Below are 22,444 nucleotides of genomic sequence, written 5' to 3' on the forward strand. Positions count from 1 at the left end.
TGGTACCAGTACATTCAAGAAGAAATACAACAGGCATCGTTTTATGCAGTGAAACTAATTATACCAAAGCACTACTTCTTAAATACTTGAAAAATGCAAACTAGTAAAACCTTTTGACTATTGTTAATTAATGTTAAATCAATGATGGAATGAATGCCATGTTACGTGTAATTCTCTCGTAATTCAGAATACTTTTACCGTAGATTCATTTGAATGGGGACAAAGGTGACAAATTAAGAAATGAATGATTTATCTACATATTCAGCTCGTATGTTTAATCTATTTTCATTTCCTGGTGTGATTCCTGAGGAGTCAGCCATGTTGTGTGTAGTTGTATGCACATATTCTTAAATACAGAGTGAATTAGTCCGTCAGCTAATCAGAATATTTGCGTCAGAAAGCTGTAAATGAATCACTTACTTTATTTTCCAAATAGTGTCAAATGTATGCACTCTAGTGTGTTATATTCTCTATAGAGTGAACTATTGGGTGTTTATCAACTAGGGAATAGTGAACAAGTAAACAAGGAAGAGACTTTGGACCCAGACAAGAGTTTTTTTCACAAGAGTACTTATAATAGTAATAGTAAACATGGTAATAGTGCAGATATAACTTGAATAGCAGCATACTGATGCTGACTGGTCTAATATTTCCCAGGAAGCCTTAACGTTAAATGGGACAGCATTGCTAGTAACACGACTTTGAAGGTGGAATTTAATCATTACTGTTATTAATTACACGTGTCCTTTTCCTGCTTTAACAAGCTACAATATCTGCCGTCAACAAGCTTTTTAAAGGAAGGCGAGTAAGAGTATTTAGAGGACACAGAAGCTCTCAGAGGACAAACGCTGAAGTGACACATCGGTTCAGTTTAAATCTCCCCAAACACATGCTGTAACTAATGTTCTTTTGATGACTAATGAAAGGTTTGCTTCCTTAAACGAGGCCACAGAAAATTGCCTATTTAGCTTTTTGCATTGTTTTTAAAAATGGTCAGGAAAGGTAATATTAAGCTACTTATAAGTTAAGTTACGATGCTGTCTTCAGCCTCATTGACAAAAGTAGTAGAAAGCTCTTTTTAGCACAATAAAGTGTGATAGACATACTGTAAATATATACTCAGCACCTGAAGGCAGCTACATAAAGGTGGCTACCAACGTGCTTTAGCAATAGAGCGACTAGATGAAATAATGTTTTTTTTAAAGATTTGTTATGACCAAAACAAAGCAGAAATACGAATTAACATCACACTTAGAATTTGTCAGATGGTCTGAAACTTGTGTGAAAATGGTGTTGTTGTTCAGTAAATAGTTATTTTTCTAGCTATATATATATATATATCCATCCATCTATTGTCAAACCGCTTATCCTGCACACAGGGTCGCGGGGGGGCTGGAGTCCATCCCAGCCAACTTCGGGCGATAGACAGGGTACACCCTGGATTGGTCGCCAGCCAATCGCAGGGCTACACAGAGACACACAACCATTCACACTCACATTCACACAACTACGGGCAATTTAGAGTCCCCAATCAACCTGATCCCCAGAGCATGTCTTTGGACTGTGGGAGGAAGCCGGAGAACCCGGAGAGAACCCACGCAGACACGGCGCCCCTTATATATATATATATATATATATATATATATATATATATATATATATATATATATATATATATATATAATATGGCTGCTGTAAACACAAAAACACATGCGATGTGCTAATTTCCCTATTAATGGAAGCCACTGATACAAACAGGCCGGTTAATACGCCGTCATGTCAACATGAAGCATGTAGGGTGGCAGCGGGGTTACGATCGAGCTCGGGAAGGTCTGTGGCAGAGGTAGAAAAAGGAGCTTTGGTAGAGCTCGCTCCCGTGTCCAGGAGAGCGGGCGGCTCGGGTTACTGGCTGTGCGTAGCCGCTCTGGTGCGGCCCAGAGGTAAGATGGGATGGGACAATGAGCAGCGCATGATTACTCGTCAGCAGTGTCACCTACATTTGACCGCGTTGACCGAATAAGCAAACCCCTCTGGCGTGGGCGCTGTGCACCAGCTGCCTGCTGCCTCTTTAATCGATTCTCCCGCCCCACGTTTATTTATTTGTTTATTTGTCATGCCTAGCTTATTCAAAATCAACTGCTTTACTTGCACACACTCTCTCACAGTCTCTGTCTCTCTCTAGATATCTATATAGATATAGATATCTATGTATATTTGGTGTTTATTCTCTATTCTGTACTTAAGCTTTTTATTTTCGCACCTTGATATCTGTGTGCAGCTCTCCATCCCCCTATTTCATACAGACTAAAGTCAAACCTGTAAAAATATTTCTAGAAGCCGTGACCTTATACAGGTTATTGGTTATCTTTAACCTCGCTTCTCAGTGGCCTCCAACCTTTCAACAGAGCAGATGCCTTTAGTCGTGCTGGTAGTGGCCCAGGATAAAGAGTAGGGGGGCGATTAAGTGAGAATAAAACAGTTGTTTGCCATTTTATTCCCTTGATCCTCTGAGACAGTGGCTCTCCTCCTTGTATCACAGTCTTCATCACTCCGTTATCAGCCCCTCTGTCGGTAAATGAGATTTGGTGGGATCTGTTAAACAAGGCGACATATTAATCTCTGCTTGGTGAACACACAAAGGCTGTGACACAATTAGCCCTTTAATCCCTCAGTGGGGGGGGGGGCGGCACGCCAGTGGCACTCTATGTATTGCTTAGATCAGGCGCGCAGATAGTCGTCAGGTAGTGTGTGGCCGTCGTGTTTGGGCTTGAAAGGGGTCCAGTTGTGGGCAAAGGGAGCGTGTTTAACTCAAACGCAGAGCTCCATGTGGTAAAAGGATAGCGTCGCTCAATAATTCACAGGGTCTAATGAATGTTGCAGCGGATATGTGGGGCGAAACCAATTCTAATCGCCATATTATGAAGTCAGCCCAGTGTTTAGTTTCCAAGGAGACGCTCAATTGACATGTGTCATACAAAATGCATGCGAAGGGTCCATGCAGGGTTTTTTTCAGTAGCCTCTCAGGACTTGTTAAGGATCTACTGTATGAGATCAGGTGTAATGTATCAGTAGGAGGCCATCTATAGGACACAAACAGTAACACTATAGACACTGCACTTACTAATGCTTAGCACGGCATGTGGCACCAATGAAGTCCTATAAGTATGTGCATTGAGGATATCGTTATCCAACAGTACGGCAGTAGCTTGTTCTGTGTCTCATCTTACGACTTCTCCAATATAGAAACACGGGTGCAAATGATTCATTAAGCGCTGGCGAACCTGAGAAAGTGGATTTAAGTGATTATTACACTCGCAAAGAAAATGAGATATCCCTCCCCCGATTTTGGGAGAGGTGCGGTATCAAAGGAGGAGCTCAGCTTTGAAGCTTCTGAGGTCATTGTTTCTACTTTTCCTTTCAAACATGCCACACACACTGCGCATGTCTGACGTCATGTCTGCTGGTCTGTCCGTAGCAGGAGGCTTTTGGGTAAATGGGATCGTAAGAACAGGACTGGATGGATCATACTGGTGCGCAGGATCCAACTGTGCCGTAAACATCTGCATGTGTCAGGTTATAACAGGGACATGATTATTTATTTATCCCACATGCCAGTGCTGATTACACACAATGCATACATCATATGTGTTGTTTCAAAAAACATTGAAAGTAAAACTAAAAGTAAGGTTGGATACTGTGTCCTTGTTATGCTGTTATATGTCTATTTAAAAGGCCAATCCGTTGACGGGACTTCTAAATAGATATTTATCAGCTTAGACTAAAACTGCTGTACCATTGGCAGTGGCTATGTACTACAAATACGCATTCAATAAAAAAAACTGAATCTCTAAATAAACCCTCATAAACCCTCCCGTTATAAAGGTCACCAAACCGCATCTCCCTCTTACTAACCTCTCTCCTTCCCTCCGCCTGCAGGAAGTTGCACCAGCAGTTTGAATCATATAAGGACCAGGTCAAGAAGATGGGGGAGGAGACCAAGCCCACCCAGGAACTGAAGAGCGAAGCCCCGACCTGCGGGATATGCCACAAAACCAAGTTTGCCGATGGCTGTGGCCACCTCTGTTCATATTGCCAAACGAAATTCTGTGCTCGGTGCGGAGGACGAGTGTCTCTGCGGTCAAATAAGGTAACGCTGCCTCGCACGCTCGGTATTATTCATTTACGAGGACATACACACACATGCAGATGTCCCACCCTCGGGCAAATTACTCCCTACACTTCTATTTGAAATCCAAGGTTATGCAACGTTGCAGTGAAATCGTAATCTGGGAAGTAGGCCAACAGCAATAGCATGAATAGCTACTCATGTTTTTTTGAGATTATCAGCATCCATCCTCCCTGCATGCCTTTATTCTAAAGAAGTTTACTGGCCTGTGTGGTTCCCAGCAGTAATGTCTTATTTACTGTAATTTACAGTTATTCCCTTTCGCCACTGGAGGGAAGCATTCTTTCGTTTCTTTTCTCCCATAAATGAACCTTATGGCTGCTTTTTGTGAAACTAACCTCTGTAAAATCCTCCCCACAGACTAAGCCAAAGCTTTTAGTATCAGACTGCTTAAATTTGAATCATGAGCTTGAGTGTTTTTTATACGATGCCATCCAATCCTTTGCCATTGAAGTATGTGACAGTACTATCAGGACCTACTAATGCCCCCCACAATCTCTCTTTCCTGCCCTTCTGTCGCCCTCTTTCTGCTGCATTCCTGCTCTCATGGAATTGCAACAGGAGGACAAAGTGGTTAGCGAATCCTTTTTTTCTGCATTTCTTGGGAGTGTGCCTAAACACAAGCATTGCTCATGAAGTGCTGTGATATGTACAGCATATATTTACACACATTCAGCAGCCAACAAAATGAGCAGAAACGCCCTGATCGGTCATTCTCTGTGAGTCTACCAGGTTATGCTGAAATAAACTTATTTAATAAACTTATTCTCAATGAAAAACAGAATCATAATGATTCGATATTGTGCTTCTCAAACAGAAATACAAAGTGTTAAATAACAAACGACCGCTAGGATGGAATTAAAAGAGATACATCTTAACAAAACAGAGAATGAACTAATTTTAATCTTTTATTGTTATCTCTTATGAATCTTAGAACCTTATAGCCATTCAATCCTAAATGCCTGCAGTAGCACTTTAGGCAAACCAATGGCGAACAAATCAATCCTTTCTTTTAAAATATTTTAACTTCAGATTATTATCTAAGGTATTCTTTGTAATAATACCTCCTCCCCACCAAGCAGTTGAGGCAGGTCGTCTTTCTAAAAATGATTATGATCAACATGAAACCGCACACCCAATGTAGTTCTACGTTGATGCATAAAATGTGGATCAGAAAAGAAAAAGCCATAATGACCTACTGCAGAATTGAATACCCTTGGGAATTATCTGTATATATAATGTACTTGTTCAGCCAGTTGAGAAGACAACCTCCCAGGGGTCCTGCTGTTGTCGCTGTCCATGTATGACATAGATTTCCATACCTCTCTTATCTCTAACCTGGTTGTGTTGAGCTGCTGGGTGCCGCCAATGGAGGGACGCTGATACACACCAGCAGGTTCCATTAGACCAAACGGATCCAGCAGCATGATCGCTGGGAGAGACCTCTGCCCTCTGCTACCTCCAACGCCAGGGTAGCAGAGGGCAGAGGGCAGAGGGCCAAGACCACGGTTGTACAGGCCGCCATTGTTTGCTGGTAGATAAAAGCTGGGAGATCGGTTACCGATCAGATGGCGTTGAGTAATAACGGTGGCAGGAGGCCACCGATGGCAGAGAGGCCCTGGAATGTGCCACTGGGGCCATGCCAGCTATTTACCAGGTGGTGCTCCGGCCTGCCGGCACTCAAGGTCAATTCCGTGCATAGACTGTGGATGCTGATGTTAATAAAGTGCTGCTCAATGTAATGTAAGGACACTCTGGACTTTGTCCGTAACGAGATAGTCTTGGTGCTTGACAATCTTGCATATCTTTTTGCAGATATGCCTTCAGAATGAGTATACGCTCTATGAAATTGGCTATGCATAGACTTGTCGTCAGCAGGGGAGCAGAGTAAGCATTTATGACAGGATACAGAAGTTCATATGACAGCATCAGTCATCCAGTGTGAAAAAAGATGCGGGGGGGGGGGGGGGTTAGTACACACAGTCTGTTTTCTATTTGTGTGGCATAGAGTCTCTGGAAATTGACCATAAGGAGGGTCAGCAGGGGCCAATTAAGGCAGCGGTTGTCTTTTAGGCAAGACCAGATACACATATGTTTAATATGTGGTTCTGTAAAATTGATATATATATATATATATGTATATGATGTATATGATAGATGTGCTGTATATATGTGCTTTGTCCAAAAGCCTAGCAGCTCTGGACACTGTATATCACAGTGCACTGAGGTTTTTCACTGGCTGTGGTCGCCTCACACATCACTGTCAGCTTTATATGACGTCTGGGTGGCCATCTTTGAGCACTCTGAGAGAAACTCACTGGCTGTCCTTGATCTATAAGGCTCTCCTCGGTATGGTCCCGTCTTATCTATGTTCACTTCTCCGTGGAGCAGAAAACCGGTACGCTTTAAGGTCCAGCGACATTTACTGCTTGTACATTCCACGAGTGCGGACTGAATCGGGGAAAAAAGCATTCAGTTTTGCCGGCCCATCAACATGGAACAATCTCCAGGCTGAACTGAAATTGTCTCAACTTGTATCTTTTAATGTTTTCCGACGTCTCCAAATGGACAGACAACAAAAATCTATTGAACGGTGCCTCTGCTTTTGACCATTTTTTCTTTGTATTTTAGTTTTTGACTTAATTTGTATTGTGTTTTACTCATGTCATGTGTATGTATTTTATGGCTGTTTTTTAACGACGTGTGCTGCTGCCTTCTTGGCCAGGTCGCCCTTGAAAATGAGATCTCTATCTCATTGGGACTTTTACCTGGTTAAATAAAGGTTAAATAAAAAAAACAATATATATATATATATATATATATATATATATATATATATATATACACTACCAGTGAATTGAATAAGATAATGTGTCCAAACCTTTGACTGGTACATATTGTTGCGAAGGGAGATAGGACTAATTGTTGGACTAATTGTTGGACTAATTGTACTATAGGCGATCACTAGGATGTGAGTGTGAGACGTGTTGGAGCTGAAGATAACCCAGTGAACATTTGAGCAGATGTTGGGTTGGTTCAAAGCATGTATTGATCATCGATGATTTTGCAATTGATTTTCTATTAAGATAAAGAGTAGACCTCCTTTAGATGGTGGTATTACAGCAGGTGTTTGTTAGTCTGCAAAACGCACTACTGTCAGATAGTTGTGGTATTGATACCTGATTCTGGTTTTTTTTGTGCTCGTAGTCACAGCAGGAAAGAAGCGTTGATTTACCTGCCCTTAATCTACGGGGGCCACATTCCGGTAGACCTTGCTTGTCCAAAATCTTGGGTGTCAGTGAAAGAGGTGGCACCGGTGAAGTCTGCCCTTTTTCCATCCGTCTACTCTTTCCCTCGCTCGCAGATGGTGACAGCATTGGCGAGAGAGATCTAGTTCTGCGAAGCGCCATTGAATATTTACAAGTTTCTGTGTCTGGGGCAGGTAGCAGAGGCACGCGGGAATGTGATATAGAGTGAATAAATAGAACAGCTAACAGACTCAACAGAATCCCCGCTCAACCGCCTATAACGTTTAACTGATTGCACAATAGTCACAATTAATCACAATGTCACGACAAGCTGAATAATAGATATAGAAACACCGATGGAATATCTGCCTGATAACAATCACATCTTTGAACCAGCTGAGCCTCTACAGGAGACGCTCAAAGAACAAAGTACGGGCTGATTTTTGGGGGGTAACAAGTATGATATACCTTTGATAGAGATAAAGTCTGTGTCAGTGTTGCAAAGTCCTCAGAATCCCTGCTTGTAGCGGTGCAGCTCACCACCGTTTCCTCTGATGTGTCCTCAAAAGGGCCCGAGAAATCAACAGTCCCCAAGAGGAAGTTATTTGTGATTAAAGCAACCGTTGAAGACGTTCCATGTTGGCCCCTCCACATCACTGCTATGAAACCAAAGGGGGAGTCGTACTTTGTGGGGCCCAGCTTGTGGGGCCATTAAAGAGACCATATCTCTTCTTTATATATAGTGTAACCTGCTGAACACTGTTTTTCAAATTCCCCCTATTTATTCCCCCCTATTATTAAATTCCATCTCTTAATTCCCACTAACTCGTAACTTTAACCAAGGTTACAGTATTTCTGACCCGAATTAACAAATAATTGGTTGAAATCTAACAAACTGTAAGTGCAATTTTCCTCAATTGTATTTAAGATTTGAATTTTTGCAAGAATTCTGCATTTTCCAAATTGGCTGTACAGTGACTTTTAAAAGGTGCTGATGATGTTAGCTTCATCCCCCCTGATCATCAACAAAATGATGAATGAGGGAAAGATGGGCACAGCCTCATCTCATACAAGCTTTCCACTTTTATCCCACGTTGAAATTCTAGAATCCACAAACGCTTTTTTTCCAACAGCACGTGAACGCAGCACCGTTCCTTGTTGTGTTCAGTGACCTCACGGCTCCCGTGATTTCATAGTCCGGCGGTAGTCTGACAGACGAAGAAAAATACACGAGCACAACGGCTGTGCCCCTTTTAAAAATATCTGTGTCTAACCCTTATTCACACCCAGTATGTGTTGGGGTCGTTAAAGCCAGCGGAGGAAACGCGGCGCCGGTGGGTGTCGCGCGTCGCCGCGCTGCTGCGCGCGTCTGCTGGAGTGTCCGTGGGAGCGGAAGGTGGGACGCGTCAGTAACGAGGGCTCGTCAACTCCGGCGGAGCTTCAGACCAACTCACACCGCGGCGGTGGGAATCACAGCGGGGGTTTGACGCTGCGCGCCTCGTGTTTTTTGTTGTTTCCTCCCGCGCTGACACGCCGAGTCCGCGGGGTGGTTTTTAAACGCGGGTTTGAAGGATCCAGCGCGACGATTCACGGAATCGTTAACGGAATCCCTCATCCCCGTTGGGTGAATCGTCGTCTCCGGACGCTGCGGTCGACGGTGACGGGATAAAAGTCCCCGATTTAACCTTCACGGTGCTCCCCGCGTGCCGCGCTCCGACAGGCGCCCCCGTTGATCGGGAGCTGTCCGCGGTGCTGAAGGTCGGCCGTTTTTTTTTGTTTTTTTTCCCCTCCAGGAGCTGCGGACATCCGTCCACACATCCGAAGGACTTAAACGCCGCGATCGCGCCGCTCCCCCTCCTCGGCACCATGGGTAAGCTGGCCGACCACCGGCCCGATGTGACGGGGAGGAGGTCCTACACGTCCCCTTCGAAGATTGAGCACAGCTGTCGATTTATTGTTTTACCTTGCAGCATTTTTTTTTTTGTTTTTTTAAATGGCGTGGTGTTTATTGTACATTGTATATTCAAAGGTCCGAGAGAGGCTGAGAGGGATGTGGGTCCCACAAACATTTTCCATCTTTACCGCCGGATGGCAACAGAATTCCACTCCTCGTTATCCTCGTGTCTCTGAACCTCTAACAAGGAACATACATATCCATAAATTATTATTATTATTACTGGCGCCCCACACTAAAATTATAAGCTCATTAAAATATAATTCACCACGTGCCGCTATAGAGCTCGTGAACCAAATGAATCCCACCAAAACGCCCCGAAAACTTTTTTTATATAGAAAAACTGATCCGTAAGTCCACGAGGCAACAAACAAACAAAAAACAACGTCTGCATTTGTTTATTTGATTTAGTGAACGGTATCCATATGTGGACTATAGAGGAACAATTCACTTCATGCAATGTTATCCTGCTCCTGGAAATAATAGAATAAGATATATCTGTCCTGATGCACATTATTCATTGGCCTCCATATGTCTGTCATTGCAGCCTGTCACATACGTGTGTGCCTGAAGCGGACTCGGCCTATAGGCGTCGATGTGAGGAGCCCTGCTCACCCTGAACAATGAGTCTTTAACGGGTGCTTCAGTTCACCTTGGTTCAAGTGAAGGAGAGAAACGCCAAAGCAATATGACACCTATGACAGCTTATATACTGTCATCAATATTGCAGTGTTGGGCCATCTCCAAATATCCAAGCCTTTACTCTTGCTCTTTTGCAATTTATTCCTCCGCTTTTTTATTTAGCCGGCAGCAAACCAAACAGCGGGGGTCATGCATCTGAGGCCACTGTGAAACTGGCATGCCCACTCCAACTCTCGAATAACGTGAATTTCGGGGCAATGGCAACGCCCGCCCTAAATTAGGAACTGCCTAATCAGCAACCTTAACATCTACCGTTATGAATGAATGAATGCCATTGATGTCATTTGGCTTTCCATTTGGGCACACTGAGCTGTGCCTGCAAGGATACTGCTGATTCACTCCGGAGCCTCTGTTAAGTAATGCTGTAGTGCAGTTTGATGGCCACAAGAGAGAGCTCAGCACTCTCTCATACTGCAGATCTATCTGCTTTTGATGTGTGTGCGTGTGTGTGTGTGTGTGTGACTCCTCCAGGGAAATTGTGAATGAAGCAGGCAAAAAAGGACCATGTAAAGCACGTTGCCAAAGCATGTTATTTCCTATTGGTGTAGCTTATAATTTGTATGCGAGGTAGTCGGCTCCAAGGTTTTTCAAAACCACAACATGTTCATGACACAGGCGGCTCACACCCGTTTGCAACAAACACATGTTTACTGCGAAAGACAGTCCGTCTTTCGGTTGCGGCATTGCTTTGTGTATTTTGTGTTGCAGACACAAATGCTTTGGAAGATTGTATTTGCTGACAAAAAAAAACAGCAACCCCTCGGTGTGTAGAGAATGTATTAGAAAGGAAATTATTTATTGATCCCAAGGCAGCGGGTGTTTGTTTCCCATAATTCAGTGCCCCAGTAAACAGCCTATGGCGCATTAAATAGAGTGTATCTTCCTGCCGTTTGCAGTGCTAGGTTTTTTTTTTTAGCTTTCTATTTTTAGCTGCAGGTTCAATGACTATGAAATGTGCATACACAGGGAGAAATGGCCCTGCCCGAGGGCCGCAGCCCTCAACCCCTTGCCTGCGCTCAGCCGTGAAGAGTTAAGCCGGAGGGGTGTGTGTGTGTGTGTGTGTGTGTGTGTGTGTGTGTGTGTACAGAGTCTTGGGGAGAATGGCTGCAGTGAGAGCGAACATACCTCTGGCTGTTACAGCGGCTTGACCTGCGTGTGCCACTGTGCATGCATGCATCTGTTGTAGAGTCATCGTGGTCTATTAGCGAATGAGGGGTACTACAGTTTCCCGTCGGTGCGGATTGCGCTCACACTGATTTGGTCCCGCTCGCCTAGATGGACTGTTAGCGGCCTCATGCTGTGTGAAGGCTCTGCCAGTGTGACTGGAGACAGAAAAAAAAAGTGTAATGATTAAAAAACAACATGTTTCTGTTACTGACGCATATCTGGCGGGATGCGGCATGATTGGATTTGGGGTATTTCGGCTATTTTATCTAATCTAAGAGAACATTTGGAACAAAGAACATTTCAACCTAGATGTGCTTGGAATCCATTTGGCATCCTTGACTAAGGCCGCTTTTCCCTGCAGCCTTAAAGCTCATATTCCACCGGCCTCTCTATCAGTTGATGAAACTCTTTAACCTCTTGGGCCCACGTAGCTCTTTCAAATCCCTTTGTTTAATCTCTAAATGCACCGTCGTCAAGCGCAAACGAGGCTCTTCTTTTGGTAGTTTGTGTGACGTCTCGGGCGTTTGAGGACTCAGCCCCGGCGCTGACACGTCCCTTACTTTGGCTCTTCCTGCCTAACGCGCTGTGTAAACATCCATTTTCATTCTGACTCTGTTCCAAAGTACAAATCAAATCCAAGTATTGATGTCTGAGGCTTAGTGTGCTCAACGTTTACTGGATCCATGCGCACTATTTTGGGAATACTATTGTACACCGATGAGATGAAAGAGCTGGATATGTGCAGTCCGAGGGCTGAGAATGTGGTTAATTATTATTGGCAGAGCAGAGAGGTGCACAATAACGTACGTTAGTTGCAGTTCAGAGGGGTGAATGTGGAGGTCGCAGGCTGCCGTTTTGATCCTTGTATTTTGGTGCATAGAGCTCAAACTGCCTGTTACCTCACATTATTACGAATGATGTATATAGTTAGGCTAAAGATTGCAGTCCTCCATTTGAAAAAATGTACTCTAGTCACCTATACAGCTGCTACTGTTATTGGTGAGACTGTGGGAATCATAACAGATTAGATCGGCTTAGCATTGACCGGACCACCGACTAACCCAAACCGGACCACCATTGATCACCTTGAACCAGGAATTTATTTCACGTGAGATGGAAACTTTATTCAGTTTTGAAGTGGCTTAATAAACGGTCATTTTAATTTGAGAAATGTATTATGGTAAAACCTTTTTTAAATGTACCGATGACCCGTCTGATCCAAAATCCTTGTTATCATTTTAAGACTTAGTGCCAAAAGGCACACTAAACCAAAAACCATATTAAGTTAGCGGGGTGTACTATAAGTATGTACATGTGTGCCCAGGAAGCCAGTGTGGCTGATAAAAGAACAGAACAGTGGCCCTGGTGGCTCGCGGGTCTGATGACTCATGGGTCACTGCAGAGCGCTCGCCGTGACCCCCGTTAAAGAGGCAGTCATGGCCTCACCGGCTACACTCCCCTGGGACATAGAAAGCACAGTTTGTGGCGCTCCTGCCTCCTTTGTGCGTCAGCACAGTTATGGCACATCTTTAACATTAATAGCTGCTCGTAAACGCCCGTGTGTCAACATTGCGGAGTCCAGTACACGCAATGTGTCTTTTTTACACCTCATTTGAAATTAGCTTTAAGACGGTATGAAGAATAGTAAGCGTGAGTGTGATTTGCCATGTGCATCTACAGTAAAAAAAGAAGTGATAACAGCCCAACGTGACACACAATGGCCTTTTAGAAAAGCTGTGGGCATCACCTGTTGGCTCATATGGGGGTTATTTTATCTGCCAGTTCAGTCACACGCAGAAACAGACAGTGGGATCCCGACCGCTGACTACCAAACACACTGTACTTGTCACTGCTATCTCGCTCTGCCAGTATGAAGAGGACAGCTGGGAGCTCCACGAGGAGGGTGTAATGTTGTGGAAGTTTATGAATCCCAGCTCTTGTACAAACCCAGACCAACCAGCAAGTCACTGGTTAGGCGACGGTCTCCCGCTGACTTACCGCCCATGAACCGACAAGTTTGACGTCTCAGCCAGCAGCACTAAAGGCTGGGGACTGAATCTTGAGTTGCATAATTGGACAACTGTTTTTTTCTGCTTCACCCATGCACCTCATGAAAGAGTCGTATTTTTTATCTGTGCGCTGTAGTGCAAAGGCTTAACATGGCGTGCCAAAGGTGGCCAACCCCTGTGCTCTTTACTCAGGTGTCTTCTGCATGGGTCGCTGCTCTGTGTCGCTGCGAGGGGGGGGGGGGGGGGGGGGGGGGGGCGCCTGCAAGTAGCTCTTGGCCGGCCTGCTGGCCGTCTGGCCTGTCAATCATTTAACGATCTCCTGGCCTTCGCAGACACACGTAGATGTCACTTTAAGTCAATGAGACAAGTGTGGTCGCCTGGTCCTCTCGATCTATGAGGCCAATGTGGAGAGGTGGCAGAAAAAGAACTCCGTCTATGTAATGTTCATATTCTTTTTTCCATTTAACCTATTAAAAGGCATTACATGCAATAGTAGCGTCTTTACTTCCTGAACCCTCAATAAGTCCCTGCGACCGGTAGACGTGGAGGCTCTGACATGTTGCTGTTTGTTAACCAGAAGAAATAATTGTTTAGTCAGGAAATATGCGTAAAGAGGAATAAGAATGTGCTTATAATTAACATATAAAACACACACACTACTTTTGACTGATACATCAGAAGAGCTGAATAGGGGATTATTAAGACTCACGGACTCAAAATCTGTAATAATAATAAAGTCAACCCATTGACCTTTCAGTAATATCAAAGGCTGCTGCATGTGTTAATATTTCACCATTCGCCTCACAACTGTTTTGACGACTATTGTTTTCTGTGGGGTGACGGGGTTTTTTCTCCAAATCTGCCACCTTAAACCTAATTTCTCATAAAATGTTTGATGCCAAATCATAATCATTCCATTACAGCTCATCATAGGTCATATAAGACGCCGTCTGCCTGTAGATCACCTCTCCAAAATACCAACGCTGCCCTTTTCTTCCCTGCAGGTTATGTGGGTATGCAACTTGTGCCGAAAACAACAAGAAATCCTCACCAAATCGGGGGCGTGGTTCTTCGACCCGGGGCCTGGTCAGGTGCGGGCCGTGTTTGAGGGCGGACCGCAGGGGAAGAAGGCCAAACTGCAGGACCCGTCCTTGTACCCCTACCAGGGAGCCTCAGGGGACCTGACAGACAGAAGCAGACCTCACGGCGGGCTCCTGCCCAGACAGGCGTCCCTCGACAACGGGGCGGGGCTGAGGTACTCGGCGCCCGGCGACGCACCCATAGACCGGTCAGTTCTGCACGCACGCGCCAAGTCACGCAGAGGGGATTTCATCCAGTAGATCGTTCGATCGGGGGATAAATAACTTCTGATGCCCCCCCCCCCCATGAAGGCTGCTGCTTAAGAACCTTCTGGGCAGGCGTGTGGCCATCGATGGTAGTGCATCACAGTGCTGGTCCAAGCCAGTCAAGACGCCATATAAACCCATGAGCCCATGAGGCCAATACAAGGGGACAGAGACAGTTCCACCACAGTCCTCCGCCCGCTCGCTCACTCCTTCACACACATACACACACACACACACACACACACACACACACACACAGCACATACAAACATAGGGGGTTTGAGGCAACTTCAGCTAGGGGGCATACTGCCTTTACTTTGGAGGGAAATAGCATTTAAATGAACTGAATGGCTTGGAAATGGAGCATAATTAAGATGCTTTTGGTGTAGAAAACAGGCCGCGCGCTAACGCAGAACGTTGTGTTACATTTGTCATATGCAGTAGTTGCGCTCTCTGAGCAGCACACTCACGGTGTGTTTTTTTCTCCCCGGTTGGCTATTGCTTCATACGGGTGTCAGATAAGGTAGTTGCTCTGATGTCCACACGGGGGCTCCTTCCTCTTTCTCCTTCCACAGTGAGGAGGAGAAGCTTATTAACTGCAGCGACCCTCGAGAAATGTGTTTCTTTTGTTAAAATGGTGTTTCTTTGGCATCTCTGCTCTTTTCCTGTGAGGGATGGGAAAGGCATGAGGAGAGAGAGAGAGAGAGGATGATGATGACTGGAGGCAAAGGCAACTTTGCCGTAATCCAACTCGGGTTACTGTAGTACGGAAGTACTGTATATTTCTAATGCAGAAACCCAGTGAGACACCGGAATCTCTCAAAATGTCCTCAGTTTGGGACAACAGACCGTCTATGAAGGGAAATTGACAGTTGGAACATGATATTCTGTATTTACATTATATTTTACGCACATGCATGTTAGTTTAAAGGAGCGTTGTATAGGAAAGGGAGTGAATTAGACCAACCCTGTTCCTATTCTCTGCTGACCTTGTAGATGTACATCTGGTGGGTCGTATACTCCCCCCCCCCCCCCCCCCCCCCACACCTCCCACACCTCCCCCACCTTGTCCAGCACAGGGACAAAGCAGCCTGTGCTCACGGTGTGTTCGGAGACACAACCCATTAGTTCTGTGTCACCTCCTCGCCGCTGCAGCCTCCTCTCTACTTCTGGATACGCTCAGAAACAGCCGACATGGGGGAGCTTTCGGGGGGGGGGGGGGGGGGAGCACTCTGTCTGTTTTAATTGCCCGATATTTGGCTCCAAATAGATGTTTTGATGGATACACCACGCATACCTGCCCAGTACATACGTTCAGTGCTTTTACACCGTAATGAGGCCGCTCCACAACAAGACCACATATACTCCATAGCAGCGGTGCACACACTTTTTCGGCTAACGAGCTACTTTTCAACCAACCAAGTCATGCCGACTTTTGCCTACTTTTTCTTGCAGGCGATGCTGATCAACCTATTGGGCACCCCTGCTCCATAGATATGTATTCCTCCCCATGTCCTCCAACATAGATATGTATTCCTCCCCTGTCTGGGTAAACTGGTGTTCTTTTCATACTCTGAATACGCACAACTAAGAGCAGAGCATCATCGCTAACTGCAAGTCGTGACCATCTACGTAAACCCTGAACACCCTCTGAAGGCTGGTTTTAATGGAGGATCAGACTGACTGTGGATCAGATCGCTCCAAGCATTCAGTCATCCAGTCCCTCTCTGCCCCAGTCCAGGCCTTTGCCGATGTATGTCAATTGATGGCACGGCCGCAGAGGTGGGGATGGCACCGGAGAGCGATTCTCACTTCGACATTGCCTACGTACGCAATGCCACAACAGGAAACTGGCTGTCTAAAAAACTCACGGGGTAATGCTGATGATGGATAGCAGCGAGTCCATAAATAGAACTCCCACTGCATAAGCACCAAAACCCACTTTCATCAATCTTAGAGAATGTTTAAATTAACTCCTGGATGTGTTCTGCTAAAGAAAGGAGCGGGGGGGGGGGGGGGGGGAGCTGACAGTCTATTTCTAAGGAGAAATAACTTGGGAAGGCCTCTAATTTATCTTGGTCTCGGAGGTGTCATTCGAATGAACGCACGGATTTGCAGGGAGAGCTGCAGTGTGGGGTGAGGCTGACGAAACAACAAGGATCACAGCGGGATCGGAAGATACTCACTGCCGGAGCGCCTTCACGTTGTGCCTTTTTTAAACTCATTCGGCGGAGCCACAAATGTTAGAGGAGGAAGAGCAGGAGGAGGAACACGCCGTGGCCCTTTAACATCCAGCCCAACGCGGCCCATCTTTGCACGGTTCACGTCACCGTCGCTTAGCCGGCGCTTGTCTCCTTGAGTCAAACAAGCCCCATTAGCCAGAGGAGCTTTACAGTAGGAATTTACCCAAATAATTCACGTTGACACAGAGTTCCCTTTTCTTTCTAGTGATCATTCCTATGACGTTATATATCTTAGCGGGCAAATTATGATCGGATGATGCGGCCACACCCAAAACCATCCAATGGACTAGACCTGAAGTGAACAAACCTGAAATCTCTATTCTTCTTCTTCATTGTATGTAAAATATTGAGGATTGTATAGTTGAACTGATTTAGAACCGTGATTTAGTTTGCTCTTAAACGCTTGGTTTGTTTGAGAATATTAGTCTGGGAGAATATTGTTTGAAAGCCTTTAACTGACAGATGTAACAATGGGGTAACATTTCGACGGCTGGCCACGTGTTTTGTGAAGAAAACGCTTTCAAATGATTGCAATCCGCCACACCTCCACGTTCTAATGCACAGACCTTTGATTGTCTGTCAAGGTATTTAATCAAATGCTCAACATCAGCATCTTTCTAGAACCTCTTCAACCTCAATGCATTTTTTTAAAAACGTCTTTCTACTCTTTCAAGTTACATGCCCACCTGAAAACAATATAAGGGGGGGCTAACCTCTCGGTACCTCTCGGTACCCCTCGGGACCCTTCGGGAGCCCTCCTTTCTGTCTGGCCCTTTCCTCTCAGGCACTCTTCCCACCCTTCAGACCTATTGCACCATGTCAATTGCTAATGGTGACGAGGAGTCGATGCTATGATCCCAGATATGGAATGTAAGAAATAAATGGAAAAAAAAATAAGAAAATCCTGACGACATCATCGCGTCTCCGCAGAATAACACCGTGTTTATTATTATTTTTATATATATTATTTTCATGCGCGCTTACCAAAGAGTGCATGAGAGAGGACGGAGCGATATGGCAAAGAGTGCTCACAGATTGCGTTGTGTGCGTGCGTGCGTGCGCCTCTCCGAGCGTGTTTGCTTTTCATAGGCGACGGCGAATGAGAGTTGAACGCGAGGCAGCCGCTGCCGGGCAGGGATGCTTCTCCGCCTCTCCTCTCCTCCGGGCGCTCCTCCGCCTCTCCCCGCACCTCGAGAAGAGCCGGAGAAAGGGCTCGTCACCGGCACCGCCGCTGCCCCCGTTCCACCGCTCCAAGTCGGGGGCATCATGACCGACGGATCCCGCCCGGAATGCGTCTCGTCTGAGGACACTTTTCACCAGCAGCGGCCCGAGAAATATGGAACTTGCTCGGCGGCTTCTCTGCGTCTGACGCGCCCGCGGGGATAATCCGAGTATAACACGGAGGAGGTCTATGTGTGGAGGTGGATCGGGGCGGAGGGGGAGCAGGAGGAGGGGGGGTCGTCCGGAGAGAGCGCGCAGGGTTTTCGGGATGTGTTGCCGGTGAACGCAGGAAAGGGTCTGCGGGCGGGGGGGAGGTGATCATTTTCTGGGGATAAAAGAAAAGCGGAGCGGGGAAAATGCAGTTTGACACATTGCGTCAGTTCTGTAGCTCCGTTTTCTCGCATTTTAACGGCGCTTTCGCTGCGCCCCCGAACATCCTGCAGACGGAGCTCTTCGAGCAGGCGCTGAGCAGCATCGGGTGAGTGATTCCTTTTGCGAAGAAATGGCCCAATTTATGAGGAAGGGCTTCCCCGTCGGTATGTCAGACGGGTCTTTGTGGGGAGGGGGCATAGGGGGGGGGAGGGGGGGGGTTGGTTGTATCGATCGGCAGCCAGCCTGCGTAATCACAACCTTTAGTAGCCTGTAGTACCGATGCTGCTGCTGCAGATATTTCCTGGCTGGCTGATGGAGGGGGGAGAGAGGGGGGGGGGGGGGGTGTGAACACTGATGCTGCCGCGGTATGCCGTTTGCGCATGCGTACTGAAAAGGAGTCCTTTTATTTAGGCAGACTGTAGGACCATGCCGAGGTGCCCCGGTGATGCGTGCGCCTTGGCCGCGTCGGTGTGTTGTATGTGGGCCTGTGTGTGTGTGTGTGTGTGCGCGCGTGTGCGCGCGTGCTCCGCGCACCGCTGCAGCAGCAGCCGCATGTGTGCTGGAGGCTACTTCCTCTGCTGCCGTCCCCGCGAGGAGAACACGAGAGGGCTGAAGTGGGTAAATGTACATTTTTAAAAGAGTCTTGGAGACGCGCATCCACGCACGCAAGTCACGCACGTACACACCGATACAATATTGTGTTTAGAAGAAGGAAGAAGGGAATAAAGCACATGCTTATACATTCTTTGATTGAATAGCGGTGAAACGTTATACACATATTATGCTTTCTAGACCAGGATCATTTTTACTGTCTCCTCCCCTTCAAGCCGGAGTTACTGCAACGTTTGCTCGCTGCGTTTTCTCATTTGCTGGAAGAGGAGTGCTGGTGTGGTGTTTGTGGAGGGAGAGCATAGCCGGATCTCACTTGGATGCATTGGGCATTTTATGATTATTCTGCTAAATGCTCCGCCCCCCCCCCCCCTAACTAACTAACTGATTCCTCGCGTTCCAGCTGCAGGGCCCAGAGAAGACGAACCCCCCCCCCCCACACACACCTCGTATCTCCACGCCATGCACCGCCTGTCTCCGGGGACTGCGAGTCTTTTCCTCTTGCCCCCCCCCCCCCTCCCCACCTACCGTCAGAAATAATTTACAGCATTGCTGGGCTCCCTGCCACCGCACATTACATGGCCAGAGCACTCAGCCACTAGAAGCGCCGAACAGAGGGCTCTGTGCCCGGAAACTGTGATCCGGCAATCATCACATCGGCCTGATTGAGCTGAACTTATTTCCCATCGTTTACCCCTTTTCCTCTTTTCTTTTCTCAGTACACCTCTCCCGTAGAAACCTTCTCAGAGCGGTGGAGGCGGTGGCCGCACCAGCGAACTAATGTACTGTTGTGAGTGATGCAACTAAGTGGTAGGAGTCCTCAGTTTTAACGCTCCTCCAGTGTCCACTCATTTGTGGGTCTGTAAGTAGAACCCACCGGTACAAAACAATAACAACAACACAACCCTCTGCAAACCAGCAGCTTGGCTCTCTCTCTCTCTGTCTGTCTATCTCTCTCTCTTTATCTGTGCCTCTTTCTTGGCCTGCTAATGGGCTGTATGCTTTTAGATCCAGCTGCCATGTATTATGCATGTGTGCGTCAGGAGAGGGCCTAATGGGGAGTGGGGATCTGTTCTTAGAAGGCCTGAATGGTTTTGAATTGAGTGGTCACTACATTTAAACTGCAACCATACCCCCCCCCCCTACCCACACTCCTCTAATACACCCTCATACAGACGCTATATGGCAGCTCTTTTTGCTCGCTGCCCTGAAAGGCCTGAAACCCAAATGTGTCTGTTGATGGACGTGGGACGTGACAGAGGGGACGTTACTGCATATGTGAGGCTTTTCGCATTCGCTGTTTGTCCTGACGAGAAAAAGAAGGCACCGTAGTTTGTTTTTATCAAGTCAAACACAGGAGGCCTGGAGGCTGATGGAGGTCACTTGACTTTTCGTACCTTTGCGAACGTATTTAACTAAGACTACTTACTTAAGCTACAGAACCTAGTCCAACCTTTCCCTGAACCCAACCACGTATCTTAATTCTGAAAGGTCCTGAGCGGACGCGTCGGTCGCTCGTGTTGCTGGGACTTTGTTGGAGAACGCACAAAAAATAAGATGAGAATCATTGTATTGTAACCAAGCATGAGGACAATGGTTTATGGCTCACATCATATACCCTTCTCCCAGATGAGCCTTTTGCAAGCTGCGCGATGCTATAAGCGTGATAGGAAGAGCTGCATTCCATTTTTCTGCACAGATGCAATGTTTTGAAAGCAGCGAAGTGTTTCAAATATAGCATATTAAATAAAACCCATCCTGCCGCAGTTTAATGATTCCAAACGGGCCGCCCAATCTCGGATGTGATTTTAGTGAGTCATCCTCATAACCACAGATGTTTAATTCATCCCACACTCTCACATATTGTTCTCCCGCAGTGAGTCTATGCGTCGCATAGTGTGTACAGTCTCAGAGCGGAGGAAAGCTGTCAGTTCGACACTGAAAGTTCCTCTGAAGTGGAACCCCCCCCTTCCCCCCCCTCCCCCACCCATCTCTTCACTTGTCCCTCTCAGCAATCTGGTTGCCATAGTGATAAGGTGCGATGTTCAATCAACAGAAATGATGATCCTCCCCATCTGTCAACTCTGATGTCAGAGCGGAGCCTCTATGAGGAAGGCATGGAGCGAGGGATGTGCCGTCTCACATAGCTACTGAACGGTGAACGGTCTGCGGTTAACATGACCGTGGTATGTTTTCCCCATGATGGCAGGTCGGTTATCTTATCTATCTCAGATTTGATGCCCAAATATTCTGAAAGACTGATACAACACACAATTAGAAACCTGAAGTTAGTAAGTTACGTGCTTCTGAGAGAATATGAAAACATTTACAGCACAGGAAAGACCTCATGAAACTGCCGTGAAGCCAATTCAGTAGCGGGATCTTCGTTAAAGAGGCCTCTTAACTATGAGTCATCTCTGAAGTTATCACATTCGAAGCAGCTCATTTGTCTGTAGCGGCTCAGGATTGTGCTGGTTAGGCAATGTGTGTTCGTAATTGCCATCTTCCACTATTTGCTACCAGAGCAGTAATACCAAGTTTTTGAGCTCTGGAAATTGCCTAACCATTAAAAATAGCGATGGTTGTGATGTTGAAAGGTCGATAACATCAGTCCCATGTCTGAAATGCATGAACGTCACCTCCATCTGATGCTGCACTCATTGCTTCGTATCTCAGGACTGGACAGCACATCGGCCATGGACTGTACCAATAGGTGGATGAGGAAAAGTGACGTCAAAAGATGCAGATGGTATGTGTAAAGGAACGCAAGAGTGCGTTCCTTTACACATACCATCTGCATGACATGCTGTATTCTCATGGCTGCATTGGCTCCATGTAACTTTATCAAACACCCCGTCCAGTCTGTAATGCATGTAGCATAAAAGGCATATACTCTGACCTGTTTAGTATTGATAGCAAGCCTTGTCTAGGTCAGGTGAGATGAGCTCAGTGGAGAGACAAATCAGAGGAAAGGACACACAGAGAGGAGTGCAGGAGACACTATAGGAGTAGACAGGGAGACCCGGGCATCAGTCACCATGGTAACGGAGCTGTAGTCGAGGCAGACGGAGCGGGCTGCAGCTTGTGGGACCGTGAACCCCCGGGGGTCCCAGATTCATGTCCATGTGACAGAACTGGGGGAAAGGAGAGGAGGCAAATTAGAGAAGAGGAAAGACCTAGAAACAGCCCGCGACAAGGACTTCACAGCAGTCGCTCCCATGGCCCCCGTTACAGTCCTGGACACGGGAGGATTTAGAGGTGTATCCACCTTGCTGTATCATTGGCCAGATTGCAGCATATGTAACAGTTGCCCCTGTTTCTGCCCCTCTTTACCCAGGCTAAGTTGTCTGAGTGTGTATTTAGTTTTCCCCACCAACGGCCATCCTC

The 22,444-nt window shown here is 46.5% G+C and overlaps 1 protein-coding gene across 45 annotated transcripts in view; it reads left to right on the forward strand.

The window, feature by feature from the left end:
- The window catches only part of rims2a (regulating synaptic membrane exocytosis 2a), a 110,064-nt gene that overhangs the window by 16,706 nt on the left and 70,914 nt on the right, over positions 1 to 22,444 (forward strand). For 24 of the 45 annotated variants that reach the window (XM_078095459.1, XM_078095467.1, XM_078095466.1 and 21 more), the window contains 3 exons: positions 3,937 to 4,147; positions 4,748 to 4,759; positions 14,271 to 14,554. In XM_078095459.1, coding sequence (XP_077951585.1) covers positions 3,937 to 4,147; positions 4,748 to 4,759; positions 14,271 to 14,554 — 507 coding nt within the window. Of the gene's footprint in view, positions 1 to 3,936; positions 4,148 to 4,747; positions 4,760 to 8,621; positions 9,305 to 14,270; positions 14,555 to 18,012; positions 18,555 to 22,444 lie in introns of those variants that run through there. The other 21 variants (XM_078095460.1, XM_078095463.1, XM_078095470.1 and 18 more) reach the window with 4 other exon arrangements.

Source organism: Gasterosteus aculeatus, chromosome 20, assembly GCF_964276395.1.
Source record: "Gasterosteus aculeatus chromosome 20, fGasAcu3.hap1.1, whole genome shotgun sequence".
In the NCBI taxonomy this organism is placed as follows: domain Eukaryota; kingdom Metazoa; phylum Chordata; class Actinopteri; order Perciformes; family Gasterosteidae; genus Gasterosteus; species Gasterosteus aculeatus.